This window comes from Carcharodon carcharias, chromosome 13 (genome assembly GCF_017639515.1).
Source record: "Carcharodon carcharias isolate sCarCar2 chromosome 13, sCarCar2.pri, whole genome shotgun sequence".
Lineage (NCBI taxonomy): Eukaryota > Metazoa > Chordata > Chondrichthyes > Lamniformes > Lamnidae > Carcharodon > Carcharodon carcharias.
In genome coordinates this window covers 37,853,850-37,876,532 of record NC_054479.1, presented here as the reverse complement: position 1 = coordinate 37,876,532, position 22,683 = coordinate 37,853,850, and the positions used below count along the sequence as shown (strand labels likewise).

Below are 22,683 nucleotides of genomic sequence, written 5' to 3'. Positions count from 1 at the left end.
CCCATGCAACTGCAGAAGGTGTTACACTTGTCCCTTTACTTCCCCTCTCCTCATCGTCCAAAGGCCCAAACACTCCTTTCAAGTGAAGCAGCACTTCACTTGTGCTTCCCTCAATTTAGTCTACTGCATTCGCTGCTCCCAATGCGGTCTCCTCTACATTGAAGAGACCAAACGCAGACTGGGTGACTGCTTTGCGGAACACCTTCGGTCTGTCTGCAAGCATGACCCGGACCTCCCTGTCGTTTGCCATTTCAACACACCACCCTGCTCTCATGTCTGTCCTTGGCCTGCTGCAATGTTCCAGTGAAGCTCAATGCAAACTGGAGGAACAGCACCTCATCTTTCGATTAGGCACTCAACAGCCTTCCGGACTTAACATTGCGTTCAACAGCTTCAAATTATGAACTCTGTCCTCCATCCCCACCCCTTTTCCGATTCCCCTTTTCCCATAATTTATATTTTTTATATATATTTTTTAAATATATTTTTCTTTTCCCACCCATTTTAAAATCTATTGTTTTATTTCCACCTTTTAGCCCATTTCAATCCCTCCCCGCATCTCCACCCCCACTAGGTCCATCTGCCGCTTGTTTGTCCTGCTTTCTACTTTTAATGTCCCCATTAGCACATTCATTAGATAATATCACCATCGTCAACATCCCTTTGTCCTTTTGTCTATGACATCTTTGGCAATCTCTTCTTTGTCTCCACCCATCACTGGCCCTCTATCCAGCTCTACCTGTCCCACCCCCCCTCTACCAGCTTATATTTCACCTCATTTCTATATTTCCTTAGTTCTGATGAAGTCATACGGACTCGAAACATTAATTGTATTCCTCTCCGCAGATGCTGTCAGACCTGCTGAGTTTTTCCAGCTATTTTTGTTTTTGTATTCAAAGTCCATTGTTTAGTATCCAAACTATAGCTTTTTGTGAGTACTCCTTCAGACCATATAGCAAATAATTAATTAAGAAAGCCTTTTAAATCTAATGGTTTACCAGACGTGTTTCTGAGCTAGAAGTGCACATGCACATGTTATATTGGTGTAGGGAAGTGGATGATAATTTGTGAAATAGTTAATGTGCTATATGTGAAGAAAGTATTGTATAATTTGGATCCATTCTCTTTTGCTCTGTTCAGGTGTAAGAGAACATTCATATCCCTGGCTGCATTGTAGTAAATTTTGGATAGTTACAGTTATTTTGTCAAAATGTTAAAATGGCACTCTTATTGTGGTAAAAGCAAAATACTGCGGATGCTGGATCTGAAACAAAAACAGAAAATGCTGGAAAAATTCAGGTCTAACAGCATCTGCGGAGAGAGAAAAAAAACAATTAACGTTTCAGAACTCTGAAGAAGAGTCATATGGACTCGAAACGTTTTCTCTTTTTTTTCTGCTCTTAACTATGGTAGTTTCCGTTAAAATGCCTTGTATTTAACCAGGCATGTCATTGAAGCTCCATGTTTCAGGTAACTATTTTGAATTTCATTGCATTTAAGTGATTTTTACACACACATTGAACCGTGCGCTATGTTCGCAACTCACCTTCAAAGTTATAGGTTTAATTTTTCTGTTCAAAAGGCCTGCAAGTATTTTAGGTGCAGTGATAGTTCATGTGCTAGTATCAGTAGATGCATCTTTATCCTGACATCTTGTAATTGTTTTCATGGAATAAATGTTTACTCTTGTAAATCTGAATTTTAGTTAGATTTCAACATTGAAAAGCACAATTACGAAATGTTGTAAACATGCTTCTTTCTAAACCTCAATCACACCAAATGTGATTCGGTTATCGGCTTGATTTGCTAGTTTTACTTTTGCACTGGATTTCTGCTCTCGAGTTTTAACCTGTGTGTTCTGTTGTTTAACAGCGGAAGGCAAGGAGGAGATTGTCAAAGTGACGTTTGGAGAGCTAAAGAGAGATGTGGCTTTGTACGCTGCAGCTCTCCGAAAGATGGGAGTGAAGATAGGTGACAGAGTTGTTGGTAGGTACCCATTTGACTTCTAAATCAACATTCTTATTTTCTGTTTGAACAAAGTAAATGCTTTAGGCAAATCCATGTTTCAATATTTCAAGCTCATTGACTCATAGATGTCTACAGCACAGAAGGAGGCCATTCAGCCCATTGTGCCTGGGTCAGTCAACAAAAATCTGACGATACTAATCTCATTTTCCAACACTTGGCCCATAGCCCTGGAGGCTATGGCAACGCAAGTGAATGTCTGAATATTTCTTAAATGTTACAAGAGTTTTTGTCTCAAACACCCGTTTAGGCAGTGAGTTTCAGACTCCCACCACCCTCTGGGTGAAAACATTTCTCCTCAACTCCCCTGTTGGCCTTCTACCCCTTACCTTAAATCTATGCCCCCTAGTTATTGACCCCTCCACTAATGAAAAAAATGTTTTCCTATCCACCTGTCTATGTCCCTCATAATCTTATACACCAGGTCCCCTCTCAACCTTCGTTGCTCCAAGGAAAACAACCCCAGCCTATCCAATCTTTCCTCATAGCTCAGACCCTCCAGCCCAGGCAGTATCCTGGTAAATCTCTTCTGCACCCTCTCCAGTGCAATCACATCCTTCCTATAATGTGGCGACCAGAACTGCACGCAGTACTCCAGTTGTGGCACAACCAGTGTTTTATACAGTTTCAGTGTAACCTCCCTGCTCTTGTATTCTATGCCTCGGCTAATAAAGACAAGTATCCCATATGCCTTCTTAACCACCTTATCTACCTGCCCTGCTGCCTTCGGGAATCTATGGATATGCACAATAAGGTCCATCTGATCTTCAGTACTTACCAGGGTCCTACCATTCATAGTATAATCCCTTGCCTGTTAGCCCTCCATAATTGTATTACCTCACACTTTTCTGGGTTGAATTTCATTTGCCACTGCTCTGCCCACCTGACCAGTCCATTAATATCCTCCTGCAGTTTACGGCTATCCTCTTCACTATTTACCACTCCTGCCAATTTTTGTGTCATCCACGAACTTCTTGATCATACCCCCTAAGTTTAAGCCCAAATTATTTATGTACACCACACAGAGCAAGGGCCCCAGCAGCGAGCCCTGCGGAACCCCACTGGAAACAGACTTCCAGTCACAAACATTCCTCTACCATCACCCTCTACTTCCTGCCTCTCAGCCAATTTTGGGTCTAACATGCCACTTTGTCTTGGATCCCATAGGATCTTACTTTCTTGACCAGTCTGCCATGAGTGACCTTATCAAAAGCCTTGCTAAAGTCCATGTAGACCACATCAAATGCATAACCCTCATCAGCACTCCTGGTTACCTCCTCAAAAATTTCGATCAAATTTGTCAAACACAACCTTCCCTTAACAAACCCATGCTGACTATCTCTGATTAATCCGTGTCCCTCAGAATTCTTTCTAGTAACTTTCCCACCACCGAGGTTAGACTGACTGGTCTTAAATTAGAAAGTAAAAGTTGGTACATTTAAAGAGAAAAAGGCACTGGATGCCTGCCATTTGGTGAAATTATTCAGCAAATGATGCAGTGTGTTTACAGGTGGTCTTACTTGAAAGGGCAGCCTGTTCCATGTCTTGCTGCATGTTGCTGAAAATGCTGTGCCCCTGCATGGATCCCCCTTACTTCTCCGCCCACCTACATCTAGGCAGCAGGTAGTTTCTTCTATATTTGCTGCTAGGATACTGACACTCCTGGAGCCAGGTGATTGATGGTGCCTCCAGACGAAGCAGGCTACTCTCATTTACTTGACCGCGCTGATGTTAAGATTGCAGTTGCTATTACTGGCAGCACTATAATGTAAAGAAACCAGTCTGATTCAGCTGATCAGCTTTGACATGGAGCACTGTAGGTAATGTTAAATAAATGTGTAGTTGAAACAAATTAAATTAACAGATAGGGTTTATAGTGAGGATGACCTGCTTTTAGTTTAAATCTTGGCTGTCTGAGGGAATTTTTGGCTGTCTTCCAAAGCACTTGGCAACAACAAAACCAGTCTTAATTTAAAATGAAGTCTAGAAAACTGGTTCAGGAATCTCCAGTATCTTTTGACTAAATTAGTTGAGGTACTGTACTGGGTAATTTTCCTTACAGCTGAATAATTCATTAGAAATTCCCAGAGCTCACACCCTCTGGATTCAGCACTGTGATTGGTACATAGAGGCTGGTCTACTTGACATCATAGCTCTGAAGGAAATATTTTGAACAACTGTTTCACTGTATTGCTCTTCTGCAAGAATTAGAATTTGACTGTTTTTCAAACCACTGCGTAGCCGAAGGGGAGTCTGTTATTTAGTCACATTTATATCAATGCATCATATACTAGGTTATGTAGGGCCTCTTAACACATTCTATATTCTAATATAAATCAGCTTCTCTCATTGGATTAGACTTGATTTTGCAGCCAGTCCAGCCCAAGTCCAGTTTTGATGATCATTGCACAAGTATCCCATCTGCAACTTAAATGAAAGCTTAAACGTTCCTTTTGGGAGTTTGCCTCGTTCTGCTTGCACAATTGTACTTTTGTGGAAAATGTTAGTAATGGGATTTCTTTTGCTGCAGATGGTCTTCTATAAATGGAAGATCTGTTCCATCAAATTAGGTGATTGTCCTAGATTTAATTGTCATCTTTAAGATCAATGTTACAGACAGAAGGGGGGCTTAATTTGAACAGCCTTGATTTCTCCTCTCACCACCCATCCGTAAACAGAAAAGGGTTTTGATTTGCTCCCCCCTATTATAAGTGGTGGCGGATTTCCCACCTCCTCTGTTTTGGTGTAATCCAATATCTATTGATAACCCCACAGCAAACTCGAGGTAGGATGAATTCAGAGGGTTGTTTATTTACACATACACAAAATGTGGGGTTAGTCGTAACCTAGCCCCCTGTGCAATGATACAGTAAAAGAAGAAAAGAGAAGAAGAGGTTTACAGGTCAAAGACACAGAGAAAATAATTGTTGTTACACTTGAGCTCAGAGTCCAGAATCAAAGCCCAATGATATATTTCTTCACAGAGGTCAGTAGGCTGAACTGATGCTGGATAATTCATTTTTCCAGTAGAGTTGACTTCCATGATGAGGTAGGAACCCAGAGATTAATCAGTCTTGTAGGTGATAGTACAGAAGTTCCAGTCAAAACAGTGTAGATAGGGCCAGCTATTCAGCCTGGTAGAGTCCCTTTTCTGTGCCGCTGCTAGGTAAATGGAAAGATGGCAGACTGAGCTTTGCAGCTGCACAAGGTGATATTACTGGGTTCACCTGCTAGGGGGTCATGTCACATGACTCCTACCTCTCCATTCTGGCTTTGACAAAGGGTGTGTATCCCTTTGTCAGGGTCCCTGAGATTGTTCCAACCTTTAAGTCTTATAGGGAGTTTGCGGGATCCTTCGTCCTAGCAGACGAATTGATTCTAGTTGGCCAGGCTTAGCTTATGAAGTGTAGATGGCCTTTGCGTAGTTCGTTTTGAATTTGGCCTCTGCAGCCCACACTGACGGGGCATTACAACGAGGTGCGAATTTCCTTGATACTGCCAGAAAGTTCTTTTTGTTCAGGGTCACAGACAGACATAGCTTCAGCCATTTTAAGGTCTTTGTCCAGTTTTGAAAATATTAGAAATTATCCATAAGGATATATAAGTATGTATATGTATGCATGTATGTACAATATATACAATAAAAATAGAGTGTGAGGTCTTAGCCCCATGACAACAATGTAAAAAAAAAAGTTACAACAAGAAAATTAGAAAGCCGAATTTGAGATACAAGACAAAATTAGTAATAAATCTAAAGGGCAATAAAAAGCATGTTAGTGTGAAGAATGTCCATTACTTATCAAGGTAAGAACACTACTAGTGCACATTGAGGGATTGGCAGGAACTCTTCAGTACAAAATTAGGGTTCATGGTTTGGAGGTAATATATTAGCATGGATTGAGGATTAATTGATGGGCACAAAACAGACAGTAGGAATAAATGAGTCATTTCCTGGCAGGCTAAAACTAGCGGGCTACCCAGTGTTTAGGCCTCAGTTATATAAAATCTGTATCAATGACTTTGACGAGCAAACGAAATATGAAATCTCCAAGTTTGATGATGATGCAAAGCTGAGTGGAAAAGAAAGCTGTGAGAAGATGCAATAGGATACAGACAGATTAAGAGGGCAAGGACAAGGCAGATGGAATATAATATGGATGAGTGTGAAGTTATTACTTTGGAAAGAAAAATAGAAAAGCCGGATGTTTTTTAATTGAAAGGCTGGGCAGCGTTGATACTCAGAAGACCTGGGAGTCACAAGCCAGGACTGTGATGGAATGCTCTCCATTTGTCTGATGGGTGCAATTGCAATAGCATTCAAGGAGCTCAGCACCATTAAGGATACACACAGCAGTGCTTGTACAACACACTATTTGCCATGTTAAAGACCCAGTTGCTTCACCAATGGCGCAGGGTTGCTATAGTGTGTACCATCTACAGATGCACTGCAGCAACTCGCCAAGTTTTTCAGCGGCACATCGCAAACCCGTGACCTACACCACCTGAAAGGGCAAGGATTGCAGCATGGGATAACCATCACCTTCAAGTCAAACACTGTCCCAACTTGGTCGTCTGTTCCTTCCATTCCTTCATCACTGGGTTAAATCCTGGATCACGATATCTAACAGCATTGTGGGAGTACCCTCATCACATTCACCAGGAAATAGGCTCACCACCACTCACTCAAGAGCAGCTAGGATGGGCAATAAATGCTGGCCTTACCAGTGACAACCATATCCTGCTAACTAATTTAAAAAGAGCTAAACTTTTCTCTCAAATCTCAATACCCTTCCTAGAATGTGGAGTCTTTTATTGCACAGAGTACTCTTGAGATTTTAAGTTTTTGATCTCTTAGCTTTTATATTCTGTATCCCTTGTGATACAGTCTAGAATATTCCATTAACTTCTGTTCACTGCTTTAATAACTTGATGAGCTGCCTTTAATGTTCAGTGACTATGGGCCCCCAAACTCAATCTGATCTTGCACAGCACCGAGCTAGCGTCCATTCAGAGATTAATTACTATTTTTCTTCTGAAGAATATTTATTAGCTCTCAATGGGCTGGTTTGTTGGTGGCCGACTGGGGAAATGCTGGCCGACCAGACAGTTCCGGCAGCAATTTGCGTCCCGTGATTTTGAGGCCCTGACATGCTTTTAAACTCGACCAACGAGCTGAAGAGTATCGGATTAGAGCCTGAAGATTGAGCCAGAGGGTGGGTATCCCAGAGCAGCAGTGTCCAGATTATTCTTTTTGGTCAGGGAGCATTCCTGCTTATACTGAAATGGTACAAACATATAAATTGATGTTAAGAAGGGACCCATATCCATAGGCTGGCTTTCTGATCTGCCTGTGATACCTAACCATAATTTATTACTGCATTCAATCCATGCTTGATGCACAAACTCAAAAAATATTAATATAAAAATATCAGCCATGGAAAATCAGCATATGCCCTGGCTGCCAAAACGCTTATCAATTAATTGAATGATATTCTGAGATTATGCCAGTAAATATGGTCCTTGGGCTAATTTGGAGGCTTTCGGTGCCATTCTGGAAGGGTGTCAATGGCTCTGATGATCGCAATGGTATTAATTAAACAAACTTAATTTCACTATTGACCTTAATGGTGGCTGAGCTGTAATAGCTGCTCAATGGTTTGAGGATCTCTGTGGAGCAACGCAGAAGCCCCACCACATCATGGGGTTTAAATCACTGACAGCATCACCTCCTGGATTTTCTGCACTGTAACAATGGTGTATGCTATAGATGCATTATATTGTGATTTTTCAGCAAATTTAGGCCCAATAGCTCCTTCTTGACAGGGCCCCATCCTACATATCTACTCCCTTTGTTCTTTTGCCTGTCTGTCATTAGATCATTTTAGTGCAGGATTGTAATTTAATCTAAAATGATGCAACCACTAGACACTTAACTGTTAATCTGTGACGAGCATTCTTGAAAAAAACTGCAGGCATTGTGTACGAGATAAAGCTTAAGTGTGCAGGCATCTTGTGCTTAAGCTCCTAATGAAGACCACAGCAGCATAATTTACTTACATTATATTGCTAACTGAGGATGCATTTTTTTGTGTGTTTGCTGTGGAAATAATGGAACAAATTGCCTGTTGGTGACTTTAGTTTAATGTAGTTCTGAAAAATCAAAATCAACATTCCATGTCTTGTTCTCTTGTTTCCCCTTCCTCTGCAAACACCCCATCTCTAGCATTATGAAAATCGCGCTGGACCAATTTTGCTAGATTAATTTCACTGTACCACCCATGTACTATGATTAACCATTCTATAAATGTAACAGAAAAATGCTGACCTCTTTGCTCGACTATAGTGAAGTAGTAAAATTGATCTTATGTTGATGCATGGTTGCTGAACCACTGTAACGCTGTTCTGCTAATGTTGTGGGAGACAGTGCATGCTGAGTTACTGAAGTATATCATCCATTAGAGTTGCCATTAAAATAGGTTCGATTAGAGTGGCCCTAACAGCATTGATGTTCTCTGGCCTGGCATAATTATATCATTACCAGAGATGAAAGATGTGTGCGTTTTAAATAAATAACAGACTTGCTTGCTAGCATTACTCAAGGGTAATCTTTCTTAATGCTGCTTAGCAGCCAATTTTAAACTCATAGGTCATAGAGTTGCTCTATCTCCACATTCAGAACTTTTAAAAGACAGATTTTTAAAAAATGGTTTTATCTGATATTCCTGATATTGTTTGGAACAGGTAAATGACCATGCATGTATGCAGTTTGTCAAGAAATGCAGTTAATTGTATTCACTCAAAGCCTGCCACGGAAACACAGGCAGCCTGTCTCTGACGGAGTTGGCACAGTACCAAACAGGATCACTTAAACAGGACATGTATGTTCGGTTTGACTGATCTGTTTGTCTTATGTAAGCAATGTTTGTGCGGCTGTAAAATTCTGCTGTTATTAAGAATATACTTTTGGGGAGGGTGGGAGACGGATAACAGCAAGATACAAGGTTTTCTGAATTAATTTGTAAATGGCCAATTTAGGGTAAAGGATGGATCTGATAGAAATAGATTAATATTTCAGGTCATAATTCAAACCCTGAAATACTTATTTGAAAAGCTCTGGCCCTTTTGATGGGATGGTATCACTATAGAGTTTTGCTGATTGTGGTCCGTCTTTAAGTACCCTGAAGAAGTGGTGATAGACAATAAATATGCAGGTGCATAGCAATATCCCACTATACTGCTCTGACAACATGCCTGAATCACAAAAATTCTTCCAACAATAGGCCTCAACTCCAACTTGAAGAATTTGCATTAATGCAGCATCTTTCACATCCTTTAGCTACCGTAGTCCTTCTGATCTTGATGCGATAAGGGAATTGCACGATTTGACCCGATGCTGACAATGTCCGAGTGAGAATGGAGTGTGATGTAAAGGGGAACTTGCAGGTGATGGTGTTGCTATGATGTTGCAGCTTTTTGTCCTTTTTGAGAGAGATCATGGGGCTGTGAGGTGTTGGTAAAGTGTATGGCAGATTGCTGCAGTACACACTGTAGCCATAAACTGCCAGTGTTGGAGAGGGTGGATATTTTCAGTTGCAAGGGCACTGGTCAAACAGACCAATTTGTCCTGAATGATGTCAGGCTTTTTGAGTGTTGCAGTCAAACATAACAAGGCCAGTGATTTCATCACTCATGTGACATACCTTGGAGATGATGATGATGAGATTTTCGGTATCAAGAGGTAAGGCACTTGACATACAACATCGGCCCTGCTTTTGCATCCATGGTGTTGATGTGGCCAGTGCAGTTCTGGATATTTTGGATGGGAGCCATGATGATGGGGAGACTAGGTAATGGGCAAGTGGCCCTTTTTCTTTGTTCAAGCTGGTCACTGCTTTGTACTTCATGATATGAATGCTTGCTGCCGCTTGTCAACCCAGGTCATGCTGTAGAATGACTTGGCTGCTTGTTTGCTGGGTGAGTTGTGAATGGAGCTGAGCACTGTAAAATCATTGGTGCTGCTGCTGACCTTCTGACAGAGGGAAAGTCATTGACTTAGGTTTTACCTTAGGTTTTTCACCTAAAGGTGGTTGGGTTGAAAATGGTGTTCTGAGAAACCTCTGCAGTGATGTTCTTTGGATATGATGATTGGCTTCTGACAGCCATGATCATCTTCCTGTGGCATTCAGTTCCTGTGTCCATGTCTGGATCAAGTCTGTGATGTGGTCTGGAACCAAATGGTTCTAAACTGAGTATTGGGTGAGTTGGTGATTAGTGATTCGTTATTTAATTGATGATTTGGTGGGGAGTGACTTTTGGTGATAATTAGTTATCTTTGCTCTGCTATTTGTGAAAGAACATATCTAGGCAATCTTCTACATAGACACCAGTACCATGGCTGCACTGGAATAGCTTGACTAGGTGGCCAGATAGTTCTGGTGTGGAGGCCTGCAGCACTACAGCTAGAATGTAAATAGGGGCCACAGTGTACTTGGCTGCTTCTTAATATCACATGTATTATATCAAATCAGCTGGATTTTCTCACCTACAGCTTGGGGGATCTCAGGAAGAGGCTGAGTAGTAATTACTTTGGACTTTTGGCTGAAGGTTCGAAACAAACATTCGCAAGCTGGGCTTCACTGTGGCTGAGGATATTCATGCAGCCTCTTCCTCCTGTTGTTTGTCTTTTCATTTATCACTATTCTTTTCCAGATGTGTGGAGTTACAGATCTTTGTTTTTGATTTATTGCTTGTGGAGTCACTAAATGCTGATAGCCTGCTGCTTTTGATGCTGAGCATACAAATCACCCTGTGCTATAATTTCACTAGGTAGGTGCCTCAATCTGTGTGCCTGGTGACACTACTGGCATGTCTTTCTGTACTACATTTGACCAGGGTTGATCTTCCAGCTTGATGCAGTAGTAATGGATGTGGTGGTGGTATACAGTGTTGCTGTTGGTTTCCCCACAGCACCTGATAATTACAAAGTGAAGACCAAGTGTGGGCAATCAAGCTTTTGGTTTATGCCCCCCCCCCCCCAACCACCACCACCACCACGAGCCAACACCACCTTTATCCAGCTGATAGGAAGGGACATGCTCAGGGATTGTGATTGAGGAGTTTGGGATGTTAGCTGAAACATAGGATTCTAACTATGTCCACAGAGGTTGTTTCTTGATGAGGCATTTCTTTCAACTTGAGCAACAGTCTGCTGGTATTGCTGAAGAGGACTTTGTAGGCTCATCTAGGCTGGATTGCCTGAGTCCTGTCTTGAATAAAAGCAGAATATTGTGGATGCTGGAGATCTGCAATTTAAACAAAGTGCTGGAAGAATTCAACAGGTCTGGCATCTGTGCAGCGGATAAGAGTTAAAGTTTCGAGTCCAATGTGCCTCTTCAAAACTGAAGAGAGGTAGGGATGTGATGGATTTTAAGCTGTTGAAAAAGTCGGGAGGGGCAAGTGGACAAAGATGTCATTGAACACAAGGCAAAGAGAGTGGTAATGATTGTATTAAAGACGCACAGTGTTGGTCCAGAGTTGGTGTGAAGAGCAGAATAAAGGTCAGCGCTGTCTGAAAGCAAAAATAAGAACAAGATACAGACAGGCACATGGAGGAGGGGGGCATTCAAAATGGAGGACAGCATTCATGGTTTGAAGTTGTTGAACTCAATGTTAAGTCCAGAAGGCTTTAAAGTGCCTAAGTGGAAGGTGAAGTGCTATTCCTCCACCTTGCATTGGGCTTCACTGGAACATCGTAGCAGCCCGGGAGCAGAAATGTGAGCGTGAGAGCAAGACAGTGAATTGAAATGGCAAGTGACTGGAAGGTTGCGGTCATGCTTGCAGACTGAGTGAAGATGTTCCGCAAAGTGGTCACCCAGTCTGCGTTTGGTTTCCCTGTTGAAGAGGGAGACCATGTTTTGAGTTGTGAATTCAGTAGACTAAATTGAAAGAAGTACAAGTAAATTCACTTGTAGAAGTGTTTGGGGCCTCAGACAGTGAGGGGGGGAGGTGTTACACCTCTTTATGATTTGCATGAGAAGGTGCTGTGGGAAGGAGATGAGCTGTTGGGGGTGATTGAGGAGTGAACCAGGGTGTTGTGGAGGGAACAGACCCTTGGAATGCTGGCAGGGGAGAAGATGTCTTTGGTGGTGGCATTATGCTGGAGTTAGCGGCACCAGTACAATCATCAATGTACCGGAAAAAGAGTTGCAGGAGTGGCCTGAATAGGACTGGAACAAGGAATGTTCCACATTCCCCACAAAAAGACAGGCATAACTAGGACTGATGTAGGTACCCATAGTCATACCATTTTATTTAGAGGAAGTGAGACAATTTAATGGAGAAATTGTTCAATGGGAGTACAAATTCAGCCAGGCAGAGGGGGGTGGTGGTGGATGGGGTTTGCTTGGACCTCCGTTCAAGGAAGAAGCAGAGAGCCCTCAGAATATCCTGCTGGTGATGGAGGTGGAGAGGGATTGGACCTCCATAGTGAAGTGGTGGCTAAGGCCAGGAAACTGGAAATTGTTAAAAAGTGGAGGATGCCAGAAGAATCACGAATGTAGGTGGGAGAGACTGGACAAGGGGAGAAAAAGAGTCAAGATAGGAAGAAATAAGACCAATGGGCCAGGGACAGGCTGAAATGATGGGTCTACCAGGACAGTCCTGTTTGTGAGTTTAGGAAGGAGGTAGAAGTGGGCTTTTATATTGCTATTACCACGGTCATCTATTTTTCTTTAAGGCAGCTCTGACCTTTATTCTGCTATTAACACCTATTCTGAACCAAAACTTTGTGTCTTTAATACTATCACTAAAACTCCCTTTGCCTTGTGTTTCATGACATCTTTGTCATTCAATCTTCCCCACCCTCTAATCTATCCCTGATCTTCCCTTTGTTCCACGTGCCCCTCCCCACTTTTTCAGCAGCATGAAACCCATTATATTTCTACCTCTCCAGCTCTGAAGAAGAATCATATTGGACTTGAAACATTAACTCTGATTCTCTCTCCACAGATGCTGCCAGACCTCCTCAGATTTTCAAGCACATTCTGTTTTGCTTCCGATTCTGAATCTTGGTTCTATGCCAATGGATTAATGCAATATTGTTCTGTTTTATAATAATTGTTTTACAATTTCAGAGGATGTTAGGGGTCATCCACATATTGCATGACTCTCTTCCCTGAAGGTTGATAGTTACCCAGTTGTTTTCTTTTAATAAAAATAAAAATACCTGGAAAAACTCAGCAGGTCTGGCAGCATCTACGGAGAGGAACACAGTTAACATTTCAAGTCCGTATGACTCTTCAACAGAACTAAGGAAAAATAGAAAAGAGGTGAAATATAAGCTGGTTTGGGGGGGGCGGTGGTGGTGGAACAAGTAGAGCTGGATAGAGGGCCAGTGATAGGTGGAGATAACCAAAAGATGTCATAGACAAAAGGACAAAGAGGTGTTGAAGGTGGTGATATTATCTAAGGAATAGGTGACATTAAGCGTAGAAAGCAGGACGAGCAAGGTACAGATAGCCCTAGTGGGGGTGGGGTGGGGGAAGGGATCAAAATAGGCTAAAAGGTAGAGATAAAACAATGGATGGAAATGCATTTAAAAATAATGGAAATAGTTAGGAAAAGAAAAATCTATATAAATTATTGGAAAAAAGGGAGATCGGAAAGTGGGTGCGGATGGAGGAGAGAGTTCATGCTCTAAAATAGTTGAACTCAATATTCAGTCCGGAAGGCTGTAAAGCGCCTAGTTGGAAGATGAGGTGCTGTTCCTTCAGTTTGCGTTGAGCTTCATTGGAACAATGCAGCAGGCCAAGGACGGACATGTGGACATGAGGACAGGGTGGAGTGTTGAAATTGCAAGCAACAGGGAGGTCTGGGTCATGCTTGCGGACAGACCGAAGGTGTTCCGCAAAGTGGTCACCCAGTCTGTGTTTGGTCTCTCCAATGTAGAGGAAACCACATTGGGAGCAGGAAATACAGTAGACTAAATTGAGGGAAGTGCAAGTGAAATGCTGCTTCCCTTGAAAGGAGTGTTTGGGCCCTTGGACAATGAGGAGAGACAAAGTAAAGGTGCAGGTGTTGCACCTTCTGCGGTTGCATGTGAAGGTGCCGTGGGAGGGGGTTGAGGTGTAGGGGGTGATGGAAGGGTGGACCAGCATGTCCCAGAGGGAATGATCCCTGCGGAATGCCACTTCCTGACACTTCCCTTCCCTTCCTTGACCTCTTTGTCTCAATTTCTGGTGATAGACTGTCCACCAATATTCATTACAAGCCTACCGACTCCCACAGCTACCTCGACTACATTTCCTCACATCCCGCTTCCTGTAAGGACTCCATCCCATTCTCTCAGCTCCTTCGCCTCCATCGCATCTGTTCTGATGATGCCACTTTTAAAAACAGTTCCTCTGACATGTCTTCCTTCTTCCTTAACCGAGGTTTTCCACCCACGGTGGTTGACAGGGCCCTCAACCGTGTGCGGCCCATCTCCCGCGCATCCGCCCTCACACCTTCCTCTCCCTCCCAGAACCATGATAGGGGCCCCCTTGTCCTCACTTATCACCCCACCAGCCTCCGTATTGCAAGGATCATCCTCTACCATTTCTGCCAACTCCAGCATGATGCCACCACCAAACACATCTTCCCTTCACCCCTCCTGGCGGCGTTCCGCAGGGATCGTTCCCTCCGGAACACCCTGGTCCACTCCTTCATCACCCCCTACACCTCAACCCCCTGCCACGGTACCTTCCCATGCAACCGCAGAAGGTGCAACACTTGCCCCTTTACTTCCCCTCTCCTCACCGTCCAAAGGCCCAAACACTCCTTTCAAGTGAAGCAGCATTTCGCTTGCACTTCCCTCAATTTAGTCTACTGCATTCACTGCTCCCAATGTGGTTTCCTCTACATTGGAGAGACCAAACGCAGACTGGGTGACCGCTTTGCGGAACACCTTCGGTCTGTCCACAAGCATGACCCAGACATCCCTGTCGCTTGCCATTTCAACACTCCACCCTGCTGTCATGCCCACATGTCCGTCCTTGGCCTGCTGCAATGTTCCAGTGAAGCTCAATGCAAACTGGAGGAACAGCACCTCATCTTCCGACTAGGCACTTTACAGCCTTCCAGACTGAATATTGAGTTCAACAATTTTAGATCAGGAACTCTCTCCTCCATCCCCACCCCCTTTCCGATCTCCCTTTTTTCCAATAATTTATATAGATTTTTCTTTTCCCAACTATTTCCATTATTTTAAAATGTATTTCCATCCTTTGTTTTATCTCTACCTTTTAAACTATTTCGATCCCTTCCCCCCCACCCCACCCCCGCTAGGGCTATCTGTACCTTGCTCGTCCTGCTTTCTACCCTTAATGTCACCTATTAGCACATTCCTTAGATAATATCACCACCTTCAACACCTCTTTGTCTTTTTGTCTACGACATCTTTTGGTTATCTCCACCTATCACTGGCCCTCTACCCAGCTCTACCTGTCCCACCACACACACACACACACACACACACACACACACACCACCCCCCACCCCCCCACCCCCAAACCAGCTTATATTTCACCTCTTTTCTATTTTTCCTTAGTTCTGTTGAAGAGTCACACGGACTCGAAACGTTAACTGTGTCCCTCTCCGCAGATGCTGAGTTTTTCCAGCTATTTTTATTTTTGTTTTGGATTTCCAGCATCCGCAGTTTTTTGCTTTTTTATCCTAGTGTTTTCTTTTAATGATGGTCTGCAGTTTTCATTGCCATTTTTCTGGTGCTTGCTCATAAATGACCAGATTTATTGAATTATAAGATCACAATTTTACACGGGAAATTGATTCATGACCTCTGGGATAGTAGTCTAGTATTTGTTTAGAGTCTATGACTTTGTGTTTACATTATACAAATTTTTTAGGTTGCTGTAGCATTAAAAATTTACATTATTTCTATACTTCTACAGTCGATTTTAAACTATTAAAATGCCCTCATGACCATTTAATAAGCTGTTGGTTTATTGTTTAAATATTGGACTGGATTGTGTAAGTATGCTGCTATCAGTTAATACTTGTTTGCAAAGGCTGTGTCCTATTCGAGTAAACTGGTTACCTCCATTTTAATAACGCTACTAGCAAGAGATATGAATGTTAGAACATGGATATCATAGAACAGGGTCGGCAAACTTACTGAACTTAAAAGCCACATATGATAATCTTCAGATGTTTGAGAGCTGCAAGACATGAGCAAACTTTAGCCAGGCTAATTACTGCTAGTAGAGGTCTTACGGGTCTCCATCCTTGCTGTAAGTCTTTGAAAATCTGGCTGAAATCTTGGCAAGGCTGTACGAAGGAGCTCCATCAGGTGTTGATTTGTAAGGACTGCACAATGTTTTGACTTTCCAAACTTCATTATGGAGTACAGCCATTCACAGCAGTAAGTTGTGCCAAAAATTGAAATGAGTCACTCACTAGTTTTCTTTGGTTGAGGAAATTTTGCTTCTGGCACTTGCTTTCAGAACTCGATTGTAGATAGCGATTTATGCATCATCTTTAAACCCTGGTCCTCCTGGAAGTCCAATACTTCCATTTCTATAGCAGATGTTTCCGTAAGCAGAGGTTTGAGAATCGGACAACCATTGTTGACCACATCAACCATGAATGGATTTACAAGAAAGGCGAAGCAGGACCTCAACCTTCTGCAAGTCATCAAACCTGGCTCGAAAATGATCACGAAGACCTTGTAATTTATCCCTGTATTCTTCGAGTTTGTGATCTTTTAATTCGATATCAGGAAATATGTTTACCCTCCTTTTGAGATGGGGAAAGTGGTTGAAGTTTGTTGACAGTATATCTCCATTTAAAAAAAGCCTTACTTTATTCTGGAAGCTGAAAACTGAGTAAGGTGAGTAAGGAACTGTCAGAGTTCCAAGTTGAGAGTTTGTAGATGCCGCATAATATCAGTGAAAAACATCCATTCGTCATCTTCCAGCTGTGGATAGGATCTACAAACCTATTCAAGACATTGCTGGTTGACAGTCACCTCACAATACAGTAGACATCATTTGAGCTGTCGGTGCGTCTTCCCATTTGAGCAGATGAAATTGACAATTTCAAGAACTGTTTTCATTAAATTTTCGTGTTGGCTGCTAGATGTTCATGATGAATGATGCAATGAATAGAAAGAAACTCTGGAAATTTGGGATCACTTTTCAAGACCACAATTAGGCCTACATGTTCCCCTGCTATTGCAGATGCTCCATCCATTGCAGTTTATCAACGAGTTTATCCAGTGCTATATCAGCATTTGTCAACTCTTCATCAAATGTGTCTTTTATTTCAACACCATGAGTTGTTTCTTTCAGCAGCACTAAATCCAACATTTCTTCTTTCACAATTACATCTGAGGAAACATGATAAGCAAATATCGCCACTTGTGGATTGCCTTGTATGTGGATTCATCAAGGGCTAAGCTGAATGCTAGGGAATTCTTCATCAGCATCAGCACTGATCTGGGCGATGTGCCTCACCGTGGCGTGGCGTGAAATTGGAATTTGTGTTATTAGTTGCTGAAGTTGGCAGCTTTAGATCTAAAGAACACAATGACATCAGCAATATTCTTCTTAACAAATTCTCCATCAGAGTATGGATGTTTAGCATGAGCCAGATTCCATGCTAGCTTTGGTTGTTGAGTCAGCTTCCTTACTGAATGTTGAAAATAATATCTTCTGTCTACTTAGGGATAATTTTAACATGGTTAACTTATTTTTCCATAACTCTGATGTAGGAGGATAGTCAGAGGAAAATTTTTTATGGTTCGTCTTGTAGCGGCATTTCAAGTTACTGGCTTTGTAGTGAATGAGTGATGCACTGTAGATAAGGCAAACAGATTTCCCACCTTTAACAGTGAATGCAAAATCTCCCTCCCATTCTGGCTTAAAACTTCTGTTTTTATTTTCATACTTGTGTTTCTTGCATTTTGATGGGTCAAAATCCTGGAACTCCCTTCCTAACAGCACTGTGGGTATTCCTACCCCACATGGACTGCAAAGCCTCAAGGGCAACTAGGGATGGCAATAAATGTAGGTCCAGCCAGCGAAGCCCATATCCCGTGAATGAATAAAGAAAAATATCATTTTTGTTTACCACACTGGGTTAGCACTGAAATCTTCAGTTTTTCCTCCCAAAGCTTCCACGCATCAGAAAATGGCCACTGAGAGTCACGAGGCCCTACTTGGGAAAGCTACAAAAGAAATTTTGCGATAGTGCTGTCACAAGATTTGTTTTGTAGTTTCCATTGGTCCTACATAGGGCCACGTGAGTCTAAGAGACATGAGCGTATTTGAAAGAAGGATGTTGTTTCTGCTCGTTTGTTTGGACTCATCTTCAGCTGCATCTTTGGTTGAACTGAATCGGGAAATTTTTTGTTTGATATTAAATCAGAAACGAGCAGCAGTGAAAGTGCATGGAGGCGTTTGCTTTAAAATTGAATTTATAACAAAATTTGGGTTTCTCCTTTCTTTGATATTGTCTGGGGCAATAAAAACAGAAAAAACAAAAAGAAACAATTTACTGATCTGGCCTCTGTCACCTGCCCTCAGGGTGAGCAGCTAAGAGTAACATGGAATGGATGGAAGGTTAAAAGTTAAGCAGCTAACAACAGAGCAAGGGGAAAAATTTCCATTTTCAATGCAGTCAAAACACCTGGCCCAATTTTAACCCTCAAACATTCGCTCTCTGTGATCAAGCCCCTTCTAATCTCCCTCCTTTGCCTGCTAACGCCCCACTCTACTTAAGCTGCAAGAAAATTGCTCCTCCTATCTGACCTCAATGTCTAATTCCCTCTCCCTGTGAACAGACTCCTGTCTAAATACCTGCTCCCCACGAGCAGACCCCTGTCTAAATACCGGCTACCTGAGAACAAAGGCTGGATAGACTGACGGTGCAATTGTGCGAACCAGGTGCTTGTGAATATCCAGAAGATGTGAAGAAACAGCTAGGAACATGAGGAGAGGTGCAGAGATAGAGTTGCAGAAAGAGATGGAGAGATTGAAATCTCTGAAATTACATTGAGACCTCTGGAGCTGCAGGTCTCAACAATTTTAGCTTGGAGAATCCCCCAGACCCCACCCCTTGTAAAAATTCCATAGACTGCATTAAACTGGTGATTGCCCTCTACCCCCCCCCCCCCAACCCGCTCAGTCCAGGATTGGTGCTGTTTGCTGTTTGTACGTTAAATATTAATAGTGAACCTTTCACTTCCAGCACAGTTAACCGTTGCCTTTCTCTCTCTCTCTCTCTCCCCCTCTGTCTTAGACAGAATGGCACAGTAAGAGCCCAGGATACTCACTGTCAAGTGTAAATCCATTCTCTTCACAACATTTCAGGAGAGGAAAAAAAATCAGTTCTAAACCAGAGGCTTAACACAATTGCCTCCACCTTTGTGTAATCCCTCTGTGTTTCTTTATCTCTCTCTCTCTGCCTGTATCCTGTCTCTCCCTTGTTCTTTCTCATTCTCTACGTTCCAATTCCATTTGCATCTGTCTCTTTCTCTTTCTCTCTATCCTGGGTGTGATCTTCATAATTGTACTGAGGTACAGACCTGTCAGACCCTTAATTATATGAAGTTGTTATATTTGTTATGTTGGAGAGATAGAAAGTGAGCTTAAGGGAGATAGAAAGACAGAGAAATTCTGCACCCACCCAGAAGTGAATTCAAATGGTGAACACGTATTTCATTTGGCCTTTACACAGACTTAAGACATTAAGTTAAAGCCCTTCTGAGTGCTTTGAGGATATCTCCCCTTGCGCTGTTGTCAGTCACTTCGCTTTTAACTTTCCATCCATTCCACTTCACTCTTGCTTGCTTACCCTGAGGGAAGGTAACAGAGGCCAGATGTCTGCTCATGTTCATCCTAAATCTGTTTCTGTCCTCCCCTCTTATTTATTTTCTTCAAATAAAGGTTTTGTTTGCTTTCACAATGCAGCTCACTTGCTTTCCATTAAATAAAATGTTAAAAGTTATGCTATCTGCTTTTACCAGCGTATCTCTTTCTTTCTATCACAAGCTACCTGTATCGTGTTGTGAATGGAATAGCTGGGATTTTTAATCGAAGTGTTAAAAACTCCTCTCTGGTTCAATCCTTCCTCCCTCCAAACTGCAATTAGCCAGTTTTGCAGCACAAGAAACGCACGCTATGGGCTGAAGAGCCGCATGCAGCTCACGAACCGTTGTTTGGCCAGCCCTGTCATAGAATGTTAAAGTGTTAGAAGGATGCTGTTCAACCCATTGTGCCTGTATCAGTTCTTTGGCAGAGCTTTTCAATTAATCATACTCTCCTCCTCTTTCGCCATAGCCCTGTAATTTATTTTCCCCTCCAAATATTTATTCAGTTCTCTTGAATGTTACTGTTGATTCTGTTTCCAGCACCCTTTCAGCAGTGCATTCTAGACCACAGCAACTCACTTTTCTTTTTAGAAAAGTACCATTATTTCTTTTACCAGTCAGTTTAAACCTGTGTCCTCTCGCCACTGACACTGCTGTCACCGGAAACAGTTTCTTCTTGCTCTCTCAAAGCCATCCAAGATTTTGAGCACGTCTATCCATTCTATATAAATAAAATTTTGTCTCTGTTAACTCTCTGTGCTCAGTAACAAGGTAAAGCAAGACGAAGTAAAACCATTTTAAATTGATCCATTCCATTCTTCCAAATGAGGACAGAGAATGAGAGGAAGGTGCTCTTTATCTCAATTTTCATTCTCGGGGGGTGTCCTACTTTTATATTTCAGTGTAAACTGCAGAGTTAACACATCCTCAGCTGACCACAGGTGTGCATCCCATGAGAACAATTATAGAATGATAGGATGTGCTGTTAAATACTTCAGCTGAAAGCGTAGAGCTCTTTTCCCTGAACTTGAGCTTCACCTTCATCCCTGCATCTAAATTGGGCAGAGTCCCATCTATTTTTTTTTTCTTATTCCAATTAATTCAAGTTTGTCACCTGTTGCCATTTCCAGATGAGGTGGGTACATTCATGTGTCGCTGCATTAAACTACCAACAAAACTGATATTGACAAAAACTTGCATTCCCAAGTTAGTTCGGTTATCAAACACTAATATTTAAAATTGACAGTTGCACATTAAAATCATAGTGTTAGACAAACTCTTTTTGCTTTGATGGGAATCTCCTGAAAATTTGGTTGTGATTTTACTCATTATGATGGCCAAGATGCTGAAACTAGATCTATATGACAGTAATTCTGAACTCTTGTTGGCTGTTAGTCAAAATACTGAGAGCAAAGAGGAAACCTCCTGAGGGCTTTGAGCATGAAATAGTCATTTGAAACAAGATACGTTATGACAATGTCACAATTGATCCTTGCCGATGAATTGGTTTTGATCTTGAATCCAACTTTCAGGAGATATGAGTCATTTTGTTCTTATTTTCACTTCTAATCACAGGCTGTTGTGACTTTCAAATTTTGCCTTAAGATGTGTGCTTCTGAAATTTAAAGTGGTTGACTCAAACCCTGTTGCACTAATGGATTTGAATATTAATTGTAGCTGCTATGGTTCAGCCTCATAGAAATAATTATTTGATTGTGGTGGTTGTTAGTTATAAAAGTGAGTTGCAATTTTTTTCCTGAAATATAACCTGGTTCTCATTTTAAATATTGAGTACAATTTCTTTGGAGGAACCAGCTGGGTGGAATTACTAATGACAACTCTGAGCGGGTTTGAATATATCACTGATGTTGATCAATAATTCAGGGAGCTTTAGTAATGCATTTCAGTAGTGTTGCTGATTAATTTCTCCCACAGTCGTAAACTCAGCAACAGTTCTGACTGCAGGTACCCTAGTGATCCAGATTTATCATGAAAAGAAAAATATTAAACCTTATTTAAAATTATTGAAGAAAGACAGGTGAATTGATCATTCTAGGTGATAAATGTTTTTTTTTTCAATGTCAACCTTTAACTAGAATTCAGATTGTGAAATTTCCAAAGCAATAGGATGGAATAAAATTATTTTTTCATTCTCAACACCATTAAATTTGTACAAGTTGCATCATCTTTCAGTTGACTTCTGCAGGAGAGGCCACGTTTTTCATGCGATAGCATGAGATTTTAGACTAAGTAATTCTGATGTTTAACCCTCTGGGTATCTACAAATCTCTTCAGCTTTTAAAATGTGCATTCCTTATCTTCATATAGTTCAATTGAACTGTGCTATTGTATGTTTTTATGAATATTTGAATCAGACAAATTGACTCTCAAATATTACTTGTTGGTTGTCTTACCCTTGGTTTTTATGCATATAAATTGAATCAAAATACTAGTTTTAATAAAGCAGCTATAAAAATAGCTAGTAACAGCTTTGATTTCTTGCTCTGCAATGGCTTTTGCAGGGAAGTATAATGGTTTATCCTTTTTAAAAAATAAACATGTATACTTGAAAACTGAAAATAAAAGCCCTGAAATGGTGAAATTGCACAACAGGTCAGTCAACACCTTCAAAGGTTAGTTCCTGCTTTTGGTATATTGCCTCTTCATTGGAACTGGCATGCCCTGATAATTTATTGTTTATTCTTTTTAAACTCTTTTCCCCTAATCAATCTGTATGTTTTAACACTTTCCCCTCCCGACTTGTAGTAAAATTACACTCTTAGGATGATTGG

At 41.6% G+C, this 22,683-nt stretch overlaps 1 protein-coding gene across 1 annotated transcript in view; it reads left to right on the top strand.

Annotated features, from left to right (window-relative positions):
* aacs (acetoacetyl-CoA synthetase) overlaps positions 1-22,683 on the top strand; it is a 151,302-nt gene that overhangs the window by 15,893 nt on the left and 112,726 nt on the right. The window contains exon 4 of the mRNA XM_041203593.1: positions 1,873-1,986. Within this exon, the coding sequence (XP_041059527.1) occupies positions 1,873-1,986 (114 nt within the window). The remainder of the gene's footprint in view (positions 1-1,872; positions 1,987-22,683) is intronic.